At 38.4% G+C, this 18,832-nt stretch overlaps 1 protein-coding gene across 4 annotated transcripts in view; it reads right to left on the bottom strand.

Annotated features, from left to right (window-relative positions):
• The window catches only part of GRID2 (glutamate ionotropic receptor delta type subunit 2), a 718,520-nt gene that overhangs the window by 554,420 nt on the left and 145,268 nt on the right, over positions 1–18,832 (bottom strand). For all 4 annotated transcript variants that reach the window (XR_011140833.1, XM_009674498.2, XM_068941563.1 and 1 more), the window contains exon 2: positions 13,997–14,152. Coding sequence is in view for 3 of the 4 variants with exons in the window: in XM_009674498.2 (XP_009672793.2) it covers positions 13,997–14,152 (156 nt within the window). In the remaining variant the exon portion in view is untranslated. The remainder of the gene's footprint in view (positions 1–13,996; positions 14,153–18,832) is intronic.

Here is an 18,832-nt window from a genome sequence, read left to right as displayed (position 1 = left end):
CAAGACACTTGCAGGTGCAGGCAAAGTTACCAAGTGAGATTTTTTTCTTCTGTTTCATTCCTCCCTTTTGTGGGAGGACAGAGATGTTGACTATTCTTGCGAGAGAGGATTTATGTGCTAGATAAAAATAAATGTCATCTCTGGCTGCTGTTGACTATTTGGTATTCAGGAGTAGCTCTCTAGCACCTCTTAGGCATCAATGAATCAGCAATACTCAGGTATGCTTTTCTTTATTCACAGCTCACCAGTAATATTTTCCCCTTCCTTTCCGAGGCAAATGTTACTTCTTTGCCACTACCAAGCCAAAAAAATCACCACCACCCTTTTCCCGCTTGAAGTAAGCTTAGCGTTTGGCAGTGCATCAAGAACACATTGTAGTAAATCTTTGTCTCAGATGGTCTCCAACATGAATATCTTAGTTTCTAACTACATGGAGCCTTGCTCCAAAATAGCTGTTCTTAATTAAATACTTTGATGGACGTACTTAGTTGATATTCACGTCAGACCAGAGAGACCACAAAGAGATCTGATGAGAAATGGTTATTCCTCTTTTAATTCAGGTCCTACCTTAACACAAATGAGCTGCTCTGTGTAGAAAGCAACCTTCATCCCACTATGGCCCACTGTAGAGTTCTTTCAACTAGTCCGTACGACTTCAGTCCTGCAAACCTGTAATGAGGATGCCTGCAATAGGGAACCTAGCCAAGCAATATTTGCTCTTCACACGTTGGCGGAAATCTAGTGCATGGTACAGGGAAAGGTAAAAGTTGATTCAGTTGCTACAAGAGGCATGTAAAAAGTGGCAGAGGGGAAGACGGCAAAGGTAAAGGTCCTAAAAGAGACATCTAAATTTACACTTATGTAATTATATGCTATGCAAGTCTATAACGACAGGCCAGATATAAAACCTTACTACCAAGTTTTGTTGATATGACTAATAGAAATACTGAATAAATTTAAGAAATAATCAGACTTTGAATGAGCTCTAGCAGGGCTGACAGACAAGCTACCAGAAATAAGCAAACATTTCAAAGTTTACTTTCATATAGGACTAATATACAACCTGTGAATCATACTTTGCTTTTCCAAAAAAATCTGGTATCTCCAAAACAGCAATGTAGCCTATCAAGATATATATTCCATCTGCCAGATGTACTGACTCTGCATGACAGCTATTTCTGCCAAGTAATTTTTATGTCAGGTAAAGCTTTAGGAAATGTCTATTTCCAAGTTGTTGCAATGATTGGTTTAACAGAAAAGATTATTGAAGCATTTTAAGATGACATCATGTATGTTCTTGTAGCTTGGTAGCTATATGAATTTTACCACAAGTTAATATCTTCTATGTACCCACACACATCTCCATCCAAAACTATTCTTACATTTTCTGTAATGGTAGTACTTAATTTTCTGTTAATGCATTACCATGTATAAATACCAAGAGTTTATACAGATGATTGATTTGAAAAAACATCCTCAAATTCCATGTATTAGCTGAAAAATGCAAATTCATCTCTTTCTTGCAATGTCATTGTTCAGGCTTTCTGCAGATTACAACAGAGGTTGCGGGCATCAGTTTCTACTCAGTTCCTATTTTGAAAGGGAGAGCTAGGGAATTAGGTTTAAGTCCTCCATATCTGCTTCTGTGATCTAGACAACTAAAATGATATAGAAATCCCCAATGGAAGATAGCTTTTCATCTCTTTTAACAGAACTGGAGAGTCCCCAGGAGACAGTGAGAGGAAAAAGAGGTTCTGGGTCAGTTGGCCTTATTAGACTTAAATTATTCAACTCATGACAAGAAGGTACGTTTCGTATTTTTATAAAGGTTTACTTTATTTTCTGTTTCAAAAGAATCAGGTATGCATATGCATTCCAGATGTCGGAATTACATAATTCAATCTTGTTTAATAAATATTTACAATTAAATGTAGTTAATTACGCTTTCAGGGATTTTTTTGTGCATGTCACAACTGAGACCCTCAGAGAGGGTCTCAAAGAAGGAGCACAGACTTCCACAAAGAAGGAGCACAGACTCCCTATACACAGCATCACCAGGATTTCTCTAGCTGTTCTCTACTCTGCATAGAATATAGCTCACTACAGAAGAGAGATATCCATTAGTACTAAACTCCTCTGACTTAATCAAAAATCAGTAGCCCTAAGGTAAGTCAAAAGTCCCAGGATACCTGCATACACCAAGAAGGTATGCACTTCCTAACGCTCTCCAGCACTGCAAAATCTGAAGAGTGATACACGTGTAAAGACTTGCACGCTTTTGATAAGGGATGATTTGATTATTTTGGAAGTTAAAATGGCGAGTCTAATTCACATTAGGGAAAGGAACAACGTACAAAGCTGGAGAAAGTGATAATTTCCAGGAAAGGAAAAATTGTAATTCATTCTGTAATCCTGCAGCTGAGTAGCAAGCAAAAATCTCCTGTGATGCAGGAATCTCCTCACCAAAAACTGCATTCAAAAACTCTTGCTTCCGGCTGCAATGTTTATCACACAGAAATTCACAAGCCCTTTTAGAGAGGCAATAGGATTCTTGCAAAGAATCCTGCACTGCTTCCCAAGTGGCTCCATATCATTATTAATATTCACAGTCTCAGGATGCTACAAGGAAGAATGGCTTAAAGCCATTTTTATTGTGCAACAGTCAATAAACACCTACACTTCTGCTTATTCTGCTTCTGCATCTTCCAGAAAGTATTAAAAAAAGTCACCTTTAACTTTTTGCATTTGCCCTTCAGATATTTTATCACAGTCTCCATCAGGAACATCACTGCACTCAAACAAGCTTGATATTAAGCATGTGTGGAAAGGCACTAACAAATCTTTAAATGCTACTTTCACATTTTTCTCCTTGCAGCCTCCCTCACTATTTTCCTACAGATCAGTGGCATAGTTCAGCTTGTCGGTTTGTGAGGAAGAAATCTCCTCTGAAAAAATATGTTCTCAGTTACAGTTTATTTGCTACATTATTTCCATTTGCTTTTGACAGGCCTTTCCTAAGTTTCTCCTATTTCAGGAGAGAGTTTTGCATGTTGCTTACTAAGAGCTCTGAGAAAAAAAACAGGCCAATTTACTACAATAAACAGTAAAATGTTCAAGACAAACCAGTGTGCTACTTATGCTAGGACTGAACACTCCTTTGCTTTCTGAAGATCAGCAAGAGTCTGAATCTAATCCTGAATAAATGCTACTCAAGAAGAGCTCCCACCAAGGTCTCATGCAGCAAGCAAACTCTGCAAAATTCTCAAAATACAACAAAAAAATTGAAAACTTATTCTATTTGTTTCTATTATTTTCAGCATTGGCTTTTAATAAAATCATTGTGACAGATATAGTATCGAGTCCATGGGGGCTTTACATGTAATATTCTCCAGCTTACTATTATAAGAGGTACTCTGTTGAACAACTGATCTCACTGAAGTTATGAGGAAGATTCACTGAACCTGGTGCTCCTCCGCATGAGTAATCATGCTGATTTTCAGATGTCATTTAGAGTCTGAAGTTTGGACTCTTTCATAATGCACCTGAAAACTGCATACTTTAGTTTTATAACACAAACACGTGATAAGCTAAAAATTGGCCAGCTAAAACAAACATTGTCAAAAATAACCAACAAGCAGCCAGAAATAACCAACAGGAATAAACTGGGTCAGGGATGAGTACTGCGCGCATTATAGTCACCAGTTAAAGGAAAGCTCAAGGAGTTCTCCACAACTTGATTCTGGAGGAGGATAGTACAGTTCAGTAAAACAGGAGACACTCACATAAAGAAAAACTACTGAAAAGTCTACTTTTCATTAGCAAATCAAATGTGAAATCACTTATCCAAAGATAGCTTTGAACTCAAACTTTTTTAATCTTCTGAAATGAATTACTTTTTCAGTTTCAGGCAAGAAAATAGCACCTGCTGATTTATAGCCGCTTCTAACTTTCCTATGAAGTTAGCTAGATTGCTTATGAATTGACTGCTTGAAAAGCAGGAAACCACCTAAAGATAGAGGGGAAATGTACATGAACTTAAGATTTATTATCTGTACCAACCTAGTTTAGACTTGACACAAAAGTCAGAGCTGGGAATTCCTGAGATACAATCTCAGTATGATTAAATCCATTTAACATGTACATTCTCATTTCCTTTAAAAAAGGGATTTGCACTTTGGAAGTAGTTCTGTTCAGCTTCCGCCAAGTCTTGGGATTACAGCACTTGCTAAAAAAACAAGCATCTTAACACCTTGTCTTTCTTGCTTGTTCCAGCCTGGTACAGAATTCCTTTGAACCATCAGTAGAATACCGTCATCCCATTTCTAAAGATACAATTTACCTATTAGGAACGAAGTTGTTGTTACGGTCTGTCTCCCGAGAATGGCAATGACTACAAAGAAGAGTCTTGTTTCCTGCAAACGCTCTTCTAAATAGTTACGTGTTTTTCAAAATAAAGATAAGGGAGAGCAGTACATCTTTTAAAGTGAACTAACGCAGCAAAGAAAATTAATTAGCAAAGAACTTAAAAGCATTTTCTTCAGTTAAAGACTCCAGAGGTTTTTTTTTTTTTAAGCTCAACTACTACTCTTCTAAATGAAGGTCATTGTGCTGCTCTAACTCACCAAGTTAGGGAGAACGTTATTTTGCTCCTACGCAGCACCAGTATCTCTCCCTCTCATCACAGGTAGCAGTTTCTATCCTCAGATGTGCCAAACTCCACAATCCAAGCGCACAAAAGAGTACGATTTTGGCTCAACAGTTGGTCCATCAATACCAAAGAAGCTAATATGAAAAATATGCAAGAAAGAGTTAGAAAAAAATGGAAAGGTAAGAAAAGAACCCAGTGGAAATGGTCTTCCTCCCTCATCTACACCCATTTACCTCCTTTTCCTTTCTTTCATCAGAGATTTAGGATTAGCAAAGACTTCAAGAGGCAATTTGCATTACATATGTTTTAAGTTAGTAAAACTATTGAGACTTTTTCAAAGAATCTATCTTTTTGGCATCACCTTGCACTTCAGATTGCACCCATTACAGAGCACATCAGCTTTTATAGCTAGGCTTTTTTTTTTTTTTTAAAACTCCTTTTTGTAGTCTGAATGGATTTAATCTTCTCCAAATATTCTTCTTCCCTGTTCATTCAAAAGATCAAGTTTTGGCACCTCTATTCACTTAAATAAGCATGCTTCACGTCTCACCGATGTAGAAGTCTCTTTTAAGGCAGCTGTCTCCCGTAGCTGCCTGATTAACAAGTGTGTTTTTCTTTCCCCTCTTGGTGCCTGCGGCCCAGTGGCCCCCCCGCTGCAGCCCCCACAGACCATCCTCTCCCCTCCCGGCTTGTCAGTGAGCTGCAACTCTGTATTCAACTCATAAAAGGATAACATTTTCAGAAAAGAAAGCCAATTGTTCACCTGCAACATGAAACCACAATTTCTGACTGCGGTGCCCTGGTACTTGTGACTGAGCCCAGTATATCACAACCCTCTTGTCATAAGACAGTGGGCTCTTGGGCTCTCTGTGGGCTTTTGCTTACTTAATCTTATTTTGTGGGCTGGCACTCCGGAAGGTTTGTTTTGATTTCCAACTTTTTTTCCTGCAGCCGCTTTCTGGGCTTTGGGCAACCACAGAGGAGCTACAACCACCTGTAGCAGCCGTCCAGGCAACGAGAGATGCAGGACGTGACAATGCTGCTAAGGTCTACAAGCTTCTCTAGAACCCACTCCAGGAGTTCCCATACAGTGAACAAAATAATAAATACCAGCTGCCAACGAAACAAACTCCCTGGTTTGGGATTGCTTAAATTAATCTCTGATCATGATGTCACACGTGTTAGTGCTTTAAATCATTACATAAAGATCACCAAAAAGTAAGTTTACTTTTGTGTGCCAACAGTAGGTGAGCTGCTCTGCAGGACTTTTGTGTTTATTCTGGGCTCAGAACAAAGGGTGCCTAAGGAATTTTTCTCATTATTATCAGCACTACTTGTTGCATCTCTTCTCGTGAGTGCTCCACTTCCAGATGTATCTATCCTCACGGCTTAGCTCTCCTCAATACTATTTTAGAGTACTAAACGAAGAATTGCAGAAGATTGTATTTTAAAGAGGGAAAAATTTTTTTAATACGACTGGTAATCAAAAAGGCTAAAGTCACGCCGACATAAGGGACAGAAGGAACACTACAATTCTGTAGCAGATACCCTCTCAGAAAGATTGCATGAAAGGCTACGGTTTTCTGATACGATTAGTGTTTTAATAAAACACTGCGTAGTTTCCAAATCTGTCCTTGTAACTGCTCCATTTTGCTCAGATAATTTTTCATAAATTGATATTTAGTCAAAATTACTTGGTATTGTACAATATAAAGGGACTGAGTAACAGTGAATCCAGCTAAAATATAATTAATTTCCACATCTAAGGGAATGACCTTCATAACTCACTTCAGATTTCACCTCTAGAGTGCCATGGCTCATTTCCTCATTATCCAAATTAGGCTTTAAAACACTACTGTCCTCCATAAAGTACACTTTGTCTCTGATTATATGTATATATAGAGAGGATTATACTTAAGATCATTATTTGCATCACATAAATACCTAAATGGCTCAAATACAGATCAGCATACTAAGAACACATACTGTGCTCAAATAGCTAACAGACTACAACAGAAAAAAAAAGCCATTTAAATTAAATAAAAGATATTTGAGAAGGGAAGGAAGAAGGATTAAAGGGCAGCATGAAAGTTATTGATCACGTACATCTTACGCTGACTTTTAGGCAAACACAGATATAGACGTACGCATCAAATATGTATCCGTATGCAGTTAGATACATGTTTGTATCTAAATTGACAGCTGTAATGAAGATTTAATGACTTTGTCTTAAATTAAGAGAGCTTAACCTGAAAAAGCAAAAGCAAAATCCCAAATTACAATTACCACTGCGTTACGTAAGAGCTTGGGAGATTACCTCCACAGAGCAGAAACCAGTTGACTACAGCAGTTAACTGCTTCGTAGGTGCCACACCACGCTGCAAAGCCGCATGCTGTAAACTTGCGTGCTGTGAGGGCTGTCTCTGAACATACATTTCTGGTTGGCCAGGGATGATTGACTGCTGTAGTGATTTTGGTGGACAGTGTTTCATGAAAAGACGGGGAGGAAAATCTGGATAGGTTGCCCATTACTTATTTAGGCAGATTACTGTGGGGGACTAATTGCCTAAGGTGCTAGCTAAATAATTAGCATCTAGGAAGATCAAGTATCTCTCATTTGCTTAGTCTCTGTACTTCTGTTTGTTAAAATGCCTCAAAAGCCTTCAGGCAGGGTGGCTTTAAACATTTAAATGCCGTACTGATATTATTTAATCGCATCACAATTTACTTTTAAGAGAGCTGTACAAACTACTACCAGTGTGTCAGCGTACATTACAGCAGACTGGGGCATTGCATTTAGTATATGAAAACGCATCTTGGACACTTGTGAAGTTCAAGAGCACAGATGCGTATCACAACTTCAGAAGTGATCCAATCTAGATTTAAAGTGCGAGTGATGCAGAACAGCAGCCTATCTAGCTACTTCTACCATAACATGTACTTCTAAGATGGGAAAATTCACTTTGCACTCCAGCACCAAAGAGCATCACACCTGTCCAGTTATTTATTCAGTTCTTTATTAGATTTGCCTTTTTAACAGAGGTAAAGTGCATAATAGCCTGCTTTACAGTCACGGGCTTTTTAAGCAAAAATCTTAAAGGAAGTTCTTTAAGGCCTATTACAATTGCTATCCTTCATTTGAAAGCGGAAGCTCTGTGATAGAAATTACAAAAATTGTCATAAAAACTAATGTTGAGCTTTGGCAACTGGGAACATTGGTTTTAAGAAAACCTCTCTTGCCATTTCAAAGTCATGAGCAAGCAGAAGGAAAAAAAGGCCTCAAAAACGTAGTGTTGTAGGTAAGAGAAGTTCTTAAACATTAGCCCTTATTCCGATGTGTGGTCCGGCATAAACACCGCTAGCCATATAAATTCATCTGAATGCTGCAATGTGGCAAAATATAAAGAGGGGATGCTACTGGGTTTCCTGGTCACCTGAAGAAACGTGGTTTCCACGGAAACACTAATAATCTTTCCTTAAACCGTAACAAAGACATGCAGCAGGCACAGACCATACGTTATCTGAGACAACACGGATAACCAGCACAAAAGATGCCATGCACTGTTCAAAGCCTTTATTCCACTTTTGGTCAGCTATTTGGAGATCAAACTTCAGCAAATGCTCTTCAACTGCACCAGTCTCTGTAGTTTAAACTTTTTAGATTTTCCACCTGTGCATGCTAAGGACTATTGAAGTTCCTGCCTCTTTTCCTGTCATCATGTTTTTCTCATTGCATAAGCTCATCTGGAAAAATACGTTCTTGATAGACTGGGTGAATTTTTAAATTTGGGGAGGGGAGTTGGGGTTTTTTTTTGGGGGGGGGATAGGTTTAAGTTGAAGATAAAGGATTGATGGTACACCTTGAAGTCTAGTACAGCTTACAGCAGCCAGAGATAACTTACAGACTGGAAGCACAGATAATGAAACTTACACTGCAATTGGGGGGAAAAAAAAAACCCACAAAACACTACAGGTAGAATTACGAACTAGAAAACACTGGGGCCCAAAATTCAAAAACTTGAGAGTTGTGGAAGTCTCAGAATTACTACTATAACTGCCAAAGTAGTATGAAGCCTTATCTAAAATAAATCTGATCCACTTTTACAGTTTGCAGTATGCTCTTGGTAATTACTTCCAGGCAAATGAAAGTCACAATAGCTTTGAAATTGTTTCTGAAAATGTGTTAAATATGCATCTTGCTCCTGCTAAACTCAACCTTTTCTACATGCCCTTTTCTAGTTCAGTCAATGCTCCCTCTTCCTTTCTCCCTGATCTTCTCCCATGTACCCACAGTCTTCCCAACTGTCATGATTTTATCACAAGCGTTGTAAAATCTGTTTTTTCTTAAGCTGCCAACACTTGAAGTCCCATGACATCATATTTATGCAAATCGGAGATCTGACTGATTTTGTGGGGTTAGCAGGACTGAAATAAGAACAAAGACTGCATAAAAGCACCGTGGTTCCCATCCAACACTTTGGGAACAGGGCAAAATGCCACCACTGTTTATATGTTAAGTGACTGTACAGAGAACCAGTAATTCAAAAGATTTTTTTTGTATTTTCTGAAGTACGTGCAAAGATCTCCTGCCACTGCAAACTTTTCCAATAGTTTCTCATTTTACAACAGAATCTTCTATCACTATTGAAATGCTTCTCCTTCTCCTCCTCTTCCCTCCCCCAAACTTTCTATAGTTCAAACCCTAGCTGAAAGTGCATTTTTCCCTCTCAGTGTTATTAGCAATATCACTTCATACCAAAATCTATTTCACTGCGAAATAAGAAAGCAAATCTGGAATGAAATGGAAGGGCACTGAAGACGTGCAATCCTGTAAAGGCGGAATCACAAACCGAACATGTACTAGTTAATAAATAGCACCAGGAAAGCTGAGAAATTTGAAGAAATAAGTGACAGATAGTGACAGAAAGTTTAGCAGTCCATGAAATCTGCGGCTTTAAACAGGTTTCTACAGCAATCAGTGAAACGGGAAAGGACAATCCTATCACATTCATCTAGCCCCAAAGGCCAAAGCAGATGTATCCATCAGGCCATAAATTTTGACCGTAAAACCTTGCTTGAATAAAATCCTGGATGTGACCTTCATACATATCGCTGCCCTACAAACCTCTGTTGCTCTGCAGCTGAATCCCATTTAGTTATGACTCACTGCCTTATTTACCTCACTGATCACAATAAGCTTTCAAAAGCCATTACGAAGGCTTGAGTTGGTGTCTGTAAGCATACCCCGGTGACTAACCTGAATGACAAAGAGGTTGCTTTAAAAAAATAAAAACAAAACCCACATAAATAGGATTGCAATAGTGCATCTTGTCAAACAAAGTGGATTTCAAGCAGCATCAAGCAAACCTATTTGTGATGCGTTTTAGGTAGCCTATAGAAGAAAGCATTGGATTACTCTAGAGATATTATTTAAGTCATGTAAAACGACGTCAAAAAAGGGGGAACAGAAAAAGAGTAGGATAAAAAAAAAAACAGCAACAAATAAAAATGAAACGTTCGACATGGGGTTTAAAGCAATGGCAACGACCTCCGAGGAGTCTGCATACATCTTTGGCCATGGGTCCTGCCGAGCTCTGACGATCCGGCAGCCCCCCAGATGTTACAGATGCCTTGAGCACTGCGAACACTTGCAGGGTTTGCTCCATAACTCTTAGCATGCAGGTGGAAATGGCAGCATGGGGGCTGCAGAAACTGCATTGCCCAAGGAGGCAGATCAGCAGGAGCTAACATTTTCCCTTTAGTTTAAGTTATCAAAGCCTCCCCTGCCTCCCTCCGCTTGCCTGCTCTGAGGTTTGGGATAGCAATTATGGAGGACAATAACATCTGTATCGTTCAAAAATGTTTTCCGTAAATATGAATAAATCAGTACTGCAAGAATATGACTCTATGGAAAATATTTAGAAGACGAAGGTGGTTTAGAGAATCATTAGTGGTGGATTGAAACAGACATTCAGTGGTTCGTCCACCAAGGTAACTCAGGCAGGAATCCCACAAAAATACACATGCTATTGCATATTTCACATTAGCAGTTCAGCAATCATATATTGTTATTATTGATAGGTTAAGGATAGGCAGGAATAGCAGGCCTAGAATCATAACACTGAGGCTTTAATTATTAGCAGATAGAAGTAAGCACAAGAATAATAAAAGTAAGAGAAGATTAGGAAAAAGCAATGATTTCCTGGCAAACAAGAGTGAAGTGATGTATTCATTTTGACCAAATTTTCCAACGGAAAAAAGAAAAACAACCCAGACTGTTAAAAAGAAATACAGAAACATGTCTCTCTCCAATATCAAGAAGATATTTAAGTTCATTGTAGAACTCAAAACCTTTTGAAGACCTATCCCACATATAGGTATTTAAATAACCTCTATCCTAAAGTCTCACAAGATAGGAAGTGAAGTTGATACCGTTACAATATAGATACTATTATGAGCACTAACGTGAACGTGGCATCCTAATTCACTCTTTCACCATGCTGAACATTTGGACTCACTACCGTAAGAAACCTGCAACATCTGTACTTCCTGCATTGCCTAGACGCAGAAAGTCCCTGCTTTCCCATAGCAGCACCCGAGCCTGACACAGCCGAAAAGGTCGGGCGCAATATTCTTCCTCTCTCACACACAGAAATGCTGCAAGAGCCCAAACAAAGGGCAGGAATCACCACAGCTGCGTTGTGCGTTGGCCCCGCTCGCCTCCCCTGTCCAGCACTCCGGCTCGCTGTGCCCACACGGGTGACGACGCAACCCGAAACCGCTGCCGTACAAAACCGAGCGGGACTGTAAGACGTTAGGCGCCACTCTTGCTCCTGGTCCTCTATGCCAGAGCGTATACTGAAGGGGAGAAAATTTTCCTGAACTTAAATAAAATCAATTTCACCTCCTATTTCCGCGCTCTGTAACATGCCTATAAATTGTCCCCGAGGGCACTTCCACTGGTATTACAGGGCGCGTCATTCACAGCTCTTCTGGGATAAAACCACTCAGCTCTGCAATACCGTTTCATAGCTCCAATCAGACCTGTTAATGAGATGCCCTAAGGTACAAATGGAAGACGTTTCAGGGCACCATAATAATTTATAAAAACAGATTCAGAGGAAAGAACATTTCGTACAGTACAGCAGTCGATCCTCAGGAATTAATTATCTTTCATAGAAAAATCAATATAAAGTATCAGTGCTCTCATGTACATTGTTCAGGAGTTACTTGCTATAGTTTTGCTAATGAAATGAATTAAAGGTAGAAATAAAACATGCTGCCCATTAGCGGCTTGTGATTGAAAACACACTTGTAAGTTTACCTCTGTCCTAACAACTTGTTTTATCAGATCTTTGCTCACGGCTTCTTGTTTTTTGAAATTTAAAATCTGAGACAAGCTTTTAAAAAGTATTACTATTCACTAAAAGGGGCATATTTTGGATAAATGTAGACCAATTTTAAGTCATCATCATAAGTCTAACACTACAAATGAACATTTCAGCAAACATTAAAAGCATTTTTAAAGGCTATTTTATTTTCAAGATAACACGCAACCTTTGTTAGCGGTGTAGTTGTATTCAACCACACATCTACAGGAAACAGAGCTGTTGCTAGCAAATATTTTCTTAGATTCATCAGTATTGCAACAGAACCTTTCCCCTGGCATGTAGCAATAAAACATGTCAAACCTACTCCCTTCACATTTCACATAAAGACTATATTAAGATATTTTCCAAAAAATGACAATGATATCTGTTTGCAAAAAAGTGAGTAATTCAGCATCGAATTATGGAGTCATTAACTCCTTCGGTATATTCTACTTTACTAGGTACTTCTACTTTCTCTAACTAATAAATAAACAAACAAATTGCTGAACTACCACAGGGCTGAAAAGGTAGTTCTGTGAAATAATTTGCTACTGCTCTAACACTATGATAAAGGCAATTTATTCTTAAGTGTCAGTGTTAACCACAGAAAAATCAGCACCATCCAGCATTATCCACCCTGGATGGATTGAAAAAATCCCCTAAATATTAACAGTGCAAAAAGCTTCTTTAAATAAATAAATAAACAAACCTCACTTCCTCATTTTTCCCCTCTGCATTCAAAATATATCTATTAGCTTCAGTTTTCATGTCTTTTTTTTTTTTTTAGATTAAAACCCACATTATTTTCAAAAGCACTTCTTTTTCTTCTTCAGCCTTAACCAGAGCCCAGAGGGTAACGCTTCCCATTACATGGGTCCCTCTACTTCTTGTGAAAGTTAACAAAATCACAAATTCCTACATTCCCAGAAATTAAGGATGTCACTGACAAAAAGTTATCTTATAAACTCTAATTGCCTTTTTATTAGCACTACCTTATCAATAGTCCATCAAGGCCAAAGAGCTATTTACTGTTGATTCACAAGCATCAGAGCAAACATTTGCAAGTTAGCCACCTCAGCTTTCAAGATCTATATCCTTATTGGCTATCTATATTGACACTTGAAATAAATAGAAAGCCAGCAAAGAAACACTGTTTTCTTATAAAAGAAAAGAATTTAATAATCTGCCTATAATGAGCCTATGCTCCACATCTCAGAATGAAGTCACTGTGCTAGAACAACAGAAGAACTACAAATGCTTAGGAAACAAATATAAATTTCTACCTCCAAATACTTTACATTGCTTTTTTTCCAGACAACTGTTCGGTCACAGCCCCGACTTACTAATCCATCTCAGAAGGATTTCAAATATTGAGTCTTGTTATCATCTTACTGCTATCACATGAGTTCAAACCAACATACTCATCTGTTGTGCAATAACTGAGAAATGACAAAGGATGGAGTGAATACAAAATCATATTGGACACAGGGAGCTTTCTGAGTCACCAGGTTATCTCTAATCCCTGCTACAAAATAGGTAACTTTTTCAGGTGTATGTGCTAAAAAGGTTATCCACAGCAACCTATGTTTTCCAACTAAGCAAGCACTGGTACTTGTGTGAAAGGAAACCAAACAGTAGTATTAAGAGGTCATAAAGTAAGGACCATCTGCTTGACAATAGCCTCAAAACAGCCTGCAAAAGAGGGAAGATGCAGGCAAATCGCCTGACTTCTCACTGTTCTTTCAAGAGCCTTTACTTGCAAAACAAATGAAAGCTAGGTTTATTGCTTGAAGCCACTAGAGCAAAACAAGCCATACCACCGAAACCCAAATTTAAATCCATGCAATATTTGATATTCTATGTAAAAAGAAGCCAACAAAAATTACAATCTTTTTTAAAGGTAATAAGCTATTAGTTAGGGTAGTACTTTGCATGTCTCTGAAGAAATGATATCAGAAAATCAGTTCAGATGTCCTACCTTCTTGAACCGCCTGAAATGGGTTGTTGCCATCCACAAAGGTCACGGAACATGTGATTTTCTCTGTTTGTAGGATTTCATCATTCTGGTTGAGATCAGCAACTGCCATTCGAAAAACTTCCTCATCTTTCTTAGCAGACTCATCAAATATTGCCCCTGGGAAAAAAGAACAAAAACCATGTTGCACTTTTCTCCCGGCAGTATCCCTAAGCATTAAGCATAAGAATTTAGACATATTTTATGCTATAACATCATCCCTTTGCTCATTCCTGAAAAGCAGCTCTCTCAAAACAGAGCCCAGAAAGCCAGTTCACAACATACAGAATTTCTACATCAAAATTTAGGATAGAAAGTGAAGAGAAGCGTTGACTCCAACTAGAAACATTGGGGAAATCTGGGCAGGCATAAAACGTATTATCTGTATTGAAATGTGGCCAAGAAATGAGAACTAATTACCTTTGCAGAGGTGCCATTTAATACACTGAATGACCACAACTGGCTAGGATATCTGCTTTACATCTTGTCCAGGGGCAATTAAAAAATATAAAGTTCAAACGAGGTGAGAATAAGCATAGAACAGCAGCAACACTGGGAAAATGCGTTAAAATTGACAGCCTCCATCAGGAGACAGGTCAGTGGCTGATATAAACCATTTCGGTTCTAATTTCTATCAAATCTATACAATGATCACACCTGCAAAACATCTGACTACTGAAGTTTGCAAATTAAGTCTAATTGGTTAATTAAAAAAATTTCTGACTTTATAAATCTGACAGAAAGCAACTGCTCTGCCTTTCCCCCAAAACATTCAAGCTGAGCGTGGTAAACATGCAACCATTAAATTCAGGAGGAGTTGGCAGAGTAAAGGCTCCTTGGGTACTTTTAATAATTGCACAGCCAACTCTTCAGGTGCACTGAAAAAGGACTCCAAGGCTAACCTGAAGGGTTTAGCTTTTTCCTTTCTTTAAACTACAATGTGTACTTTTAGCCTCACTAATTTCCATTATTTTACATCTGTTCCTTGCATGAAGGGTTAAAAGCTCAAATCACAATGTTACAGTCCTATGAAGAGAGCTACATTGTTAGACCTCAAAACCAGGTCTGTGAAGACTTTCAAGCGCCTTTAAAGCTTTCTTTTCCAGTCAGTGGATTAAACAGACAGAAGAGATGCTTCAAAAACAGATTTTGAAAACCATTTTTAATCGTTACGAAACTTCTTCAGTTTTTAGGTTTACTCATCCTTGAACGTCTGTTGTCAATAGTAAACTGAACTAAGGCAGCACGTGCAGTGAGGCGGCCAAAGATGATGAAAAAAATGCTGATGGCTGATCGTTTAAGCTAAATACAAAATAGTGCAGGAAAAAAAAAAAGAAAGAAAAAAGGACTTATTTATAAGCATCTACTTTAAGAGAAACAAACTTCATATACATTATTTATATTTTTTTCCACTGACCTCCAACACTCATCTCCCTGCCAGCAGCACTCATCCTACTTGAGTGTCATCTCTTCATACAACCTGACTGCGTTGACTCGAGCATTTTCCCTCCTGAAGCTGTTGCCATCTGGAACAGCTGTTCTTTACCTCTCCACCTCATTCACCTGTCATCTCTGTGCAAATCTCAGCTGAAAACATTCATTTTCTCCCTTGCCTCCATTTCTATTTCTCTTGTTTTATTTTGCTCCACAAAGCAAAGCATCATATGGCTGAGGATACACTCGGTATGCAAGATGCCACAAACTATGTCTTCTCCATGAAGAAGGCTATTTTCATATCCAGGTAGCATTTAAAGGTATGAAAGATATTTTTGGGTGGAATACCTTAAAAATATTTCCTTTTTTAAACTGTATAAAACAGCTCTTTTCAAGCCCAAAACACACTTGCTTGCTTTTGGGGGGGCACATCTACACTGATGATAACTACACAACCTAGGAAATATTGTTAATAAACACCTGAAAGAACTAGTTTAGAGTGTAGGCAAGTAACAAAGCTAAAATCGAGGGAAACAAAGAAGTCAGAAAATAATGAGAGTAGGCTCTAGGGCAATTCTGTAAAAAACTGGAAGGCAGCGAAGGGGCATCTATTTCACACGCACTCACAGCGCAGCAGCTGACTCTGTCGCACAACAGAGCAAAGAAACAGAGCAAAACAAAGAAAATCTAGCCAATGTTTCGGAGTATAGCTGCTGCTTCTACAACCGGGAAACGTCATCTTAAATCTGGCTTTGTCCCCAAAATAATGTATGGAGCTTACTCAGCAGAGGCTGCAGAGCACAAGCCACCACAGGGACGTCCTGCAGCCCGAGAACTGCAGAGAACTGCTCCCGAGACTCAATTTTTCAGTACATCCCCCAGTCCAAGCTTGAGTTTCTCTGCAGATGAATCTTCTTGCTGAAAATCTCTCTTCCTCTTTTATGCACAATATCCCTAATAAACTCCCACACGTTTTCTCCCATTTCTCAGCTTGACACAGATCCCACCACTGAGAGCCTCTGCACATATGAAGAACTGCCCTAGATGAAACCTCATGCAGCCTTCCCCAACACTGCTCCTTCTCACTGCAATACAATTGCTCGAGTTTTGCTCAGCCTGCTACTGGTTTCATTTAGGGCTCCGTATATCAGACACAATTTTCCAAATTTCCTCTCTAACCAATACTGCGTCTGACATTTTAAATGAGACACCTTCCAAATATGAGACGTTACTCATGCTCTAGTCCAGGAATATCTCCACAGGTAAAATAAACAAAGGTATAAAATGAACTACAAAACAGTTGCAACCATAGCTCCTGCCTCAGCTTCCCAGCAGGAATTACACTGTCCTCTTTCAAAAATTAAGGCTCTATCCATTGGAGTATCTAATTTAGCTACATAAATAAATCTTCTGATATATATGGCACTGTTCCTTTCAGGAGATGGCAGTGCACAGCACCTTATGAATTCCACGTGGAAGAGCAAGCAGAAGGGAAATTTTATGTCCCAACTGATTTTGAAATTTTGTTTAATTTCAGTTGTTGAATAAAATTGGAAAACTCAAAAGTATCTGAATAATTCCAAAATTATTCCTATTCTTACATGTACATTTTTAGGTGCAAGCATTTTATTTTAACTGAGGGGGTGTGTGTGTGAGTATTACACAGTTTATATGTATAGATATATATATATATGCAATAGATACATATGCTTGTGTTAAGTTTTTTGATTGTTTTTATTTTCTAAAAGAAAAGACATTTCAACAAAAAAGTAAAATGTTTTGTTTTATTGTGCTAACGTTGTTGGAATATTTTCCTTTTCCTGTTTGAGGAGTCGTCTTGTTGGCGGAGGTGGACTTTCCGATGTGAAATGGGGCTATCAAAGTTTTTTCAGCTTTTGCATTGGATTTGAATTTCTCTCCCTGCCGAGGACTGAAATCACAATGAAGCTCTGAGGTTTGTTCTTTCAAACTCATTCCTTTATCCATGACAAAGGAACAAACAAGCAAAGGGTATCACACTGTAAAACTACTCTTATAGTGGGAGCTACATATTTTCTCATTTCCTCTCCTATAGCTACAAAATGAGAGGACTGGCATAACCTCACACTTATTTGGACTTGTTTCAAAAATGAACCCTTTCAGCAACAGGAAAAGTGAAAGTCATGAACAGTTAAGGAGAAGGAGCAAAATTATTCCTCCATATACTACATGCCACTTGCTCTCTAGAAAAAGAGGCGATAGTGCTAGTTGGGAGGGGGGAAAAAAGTGTTTACAATTATATAAAATTAGATGCTGTTCATTTTTCTTCTACCCCCACAGTCCACCTCAGCTGAAAAAGGCCTCATACTAAACATGCCATTTCTAACTGTCTCAAGGAGTATTCCCGTTATTGCATCAGCAGCCAACATGCTGACACAGCAACTGCTTCACACCAGTTTCCCCCTCGTTTTATTAGCATGTCATTACTTTCAGCTTTATTTCAGAATCTGGATGAGGCCAGCACAAATGTAATTCTCTACTGGCTTTTTAAAAATCCTCAGCACATCAATAATGTCCTGTAGCTTAGTAGAAAATTCCCTGTGTTTAACTACCGCATTCTCACTCAACAATATCACCAGAAATCTGTCAATTTAAATGAATATATGCATGTTCAATAAGTTCACTAAGTACCAATGACATCATTAGAAAGACTTATCAAAGATCGCTTGTCATATTGACCTATACTTATTAAAAATATAATCCAAATTATATATCATCAGCTCTTTCTAAAATCATTTGCCCTGTCTACCAGAATCAACCCAGAAAACGGACGGAAATGTGTCATGACTGCAAGGATGAAATGTGAAGAGATTTAACCAGTGTTCATGTTTCTATTGACTAAGAAAGGAGAAAGTCCACTGCCTGCAGTGGTTTCAAACATTTTAATCTTATTATCTATGAAAGCATGACATTTTTGGACCTCTGTGCCCTGTATTAGCCTCACAAATTAACTACCTCATTTCAAAAGGAAGAGGGAGTATACAGATTAAATGCCATTGTAAATTGGATTCAGAGTTCACATTTCAGCACACAAGTTTGATTTTCACCTCATAACATCACGCGCACACATCTCGTCAACAAAAGCAGTATACAGATTGGCCAAAAATGTACTGGTTCACACGTCTGCGAATGTTTGGCAAGAAAAGGAAGAAAAAGATAAACCTTAAAACACACTAACTTTTTAAGCAGCTATCTGATATTCTAACAACTGCTGCTTCTGTGAAGCTTCTTTGTTCCCACCAATATTTTGCCAGTCCGTTCCAGTGTCTGACTCCAATTGTGCTGTACTTTCTCAACTACTATCACGTTATTATTCTAAATGAGAAA

Source organism: Struthio camelus, chromosome 4 (genome assembly GCF_040807025.1).
Source record: "Struthio camelus isolate bStrCam1 chromosome 4, bStrCam1.hap1, whole genome shotgun sequence".
Classification (NCBI taxonomy): Eukaryota; Metazoa; Chordata; class Aves; order Struthioniformes; family Struthionidae; genus Struthio; species Struthio camelus.
Note: the sequence above shows the minus strand (reverse complement) of the source record. Positions and strands in the feature narration are given on the sequence as shown.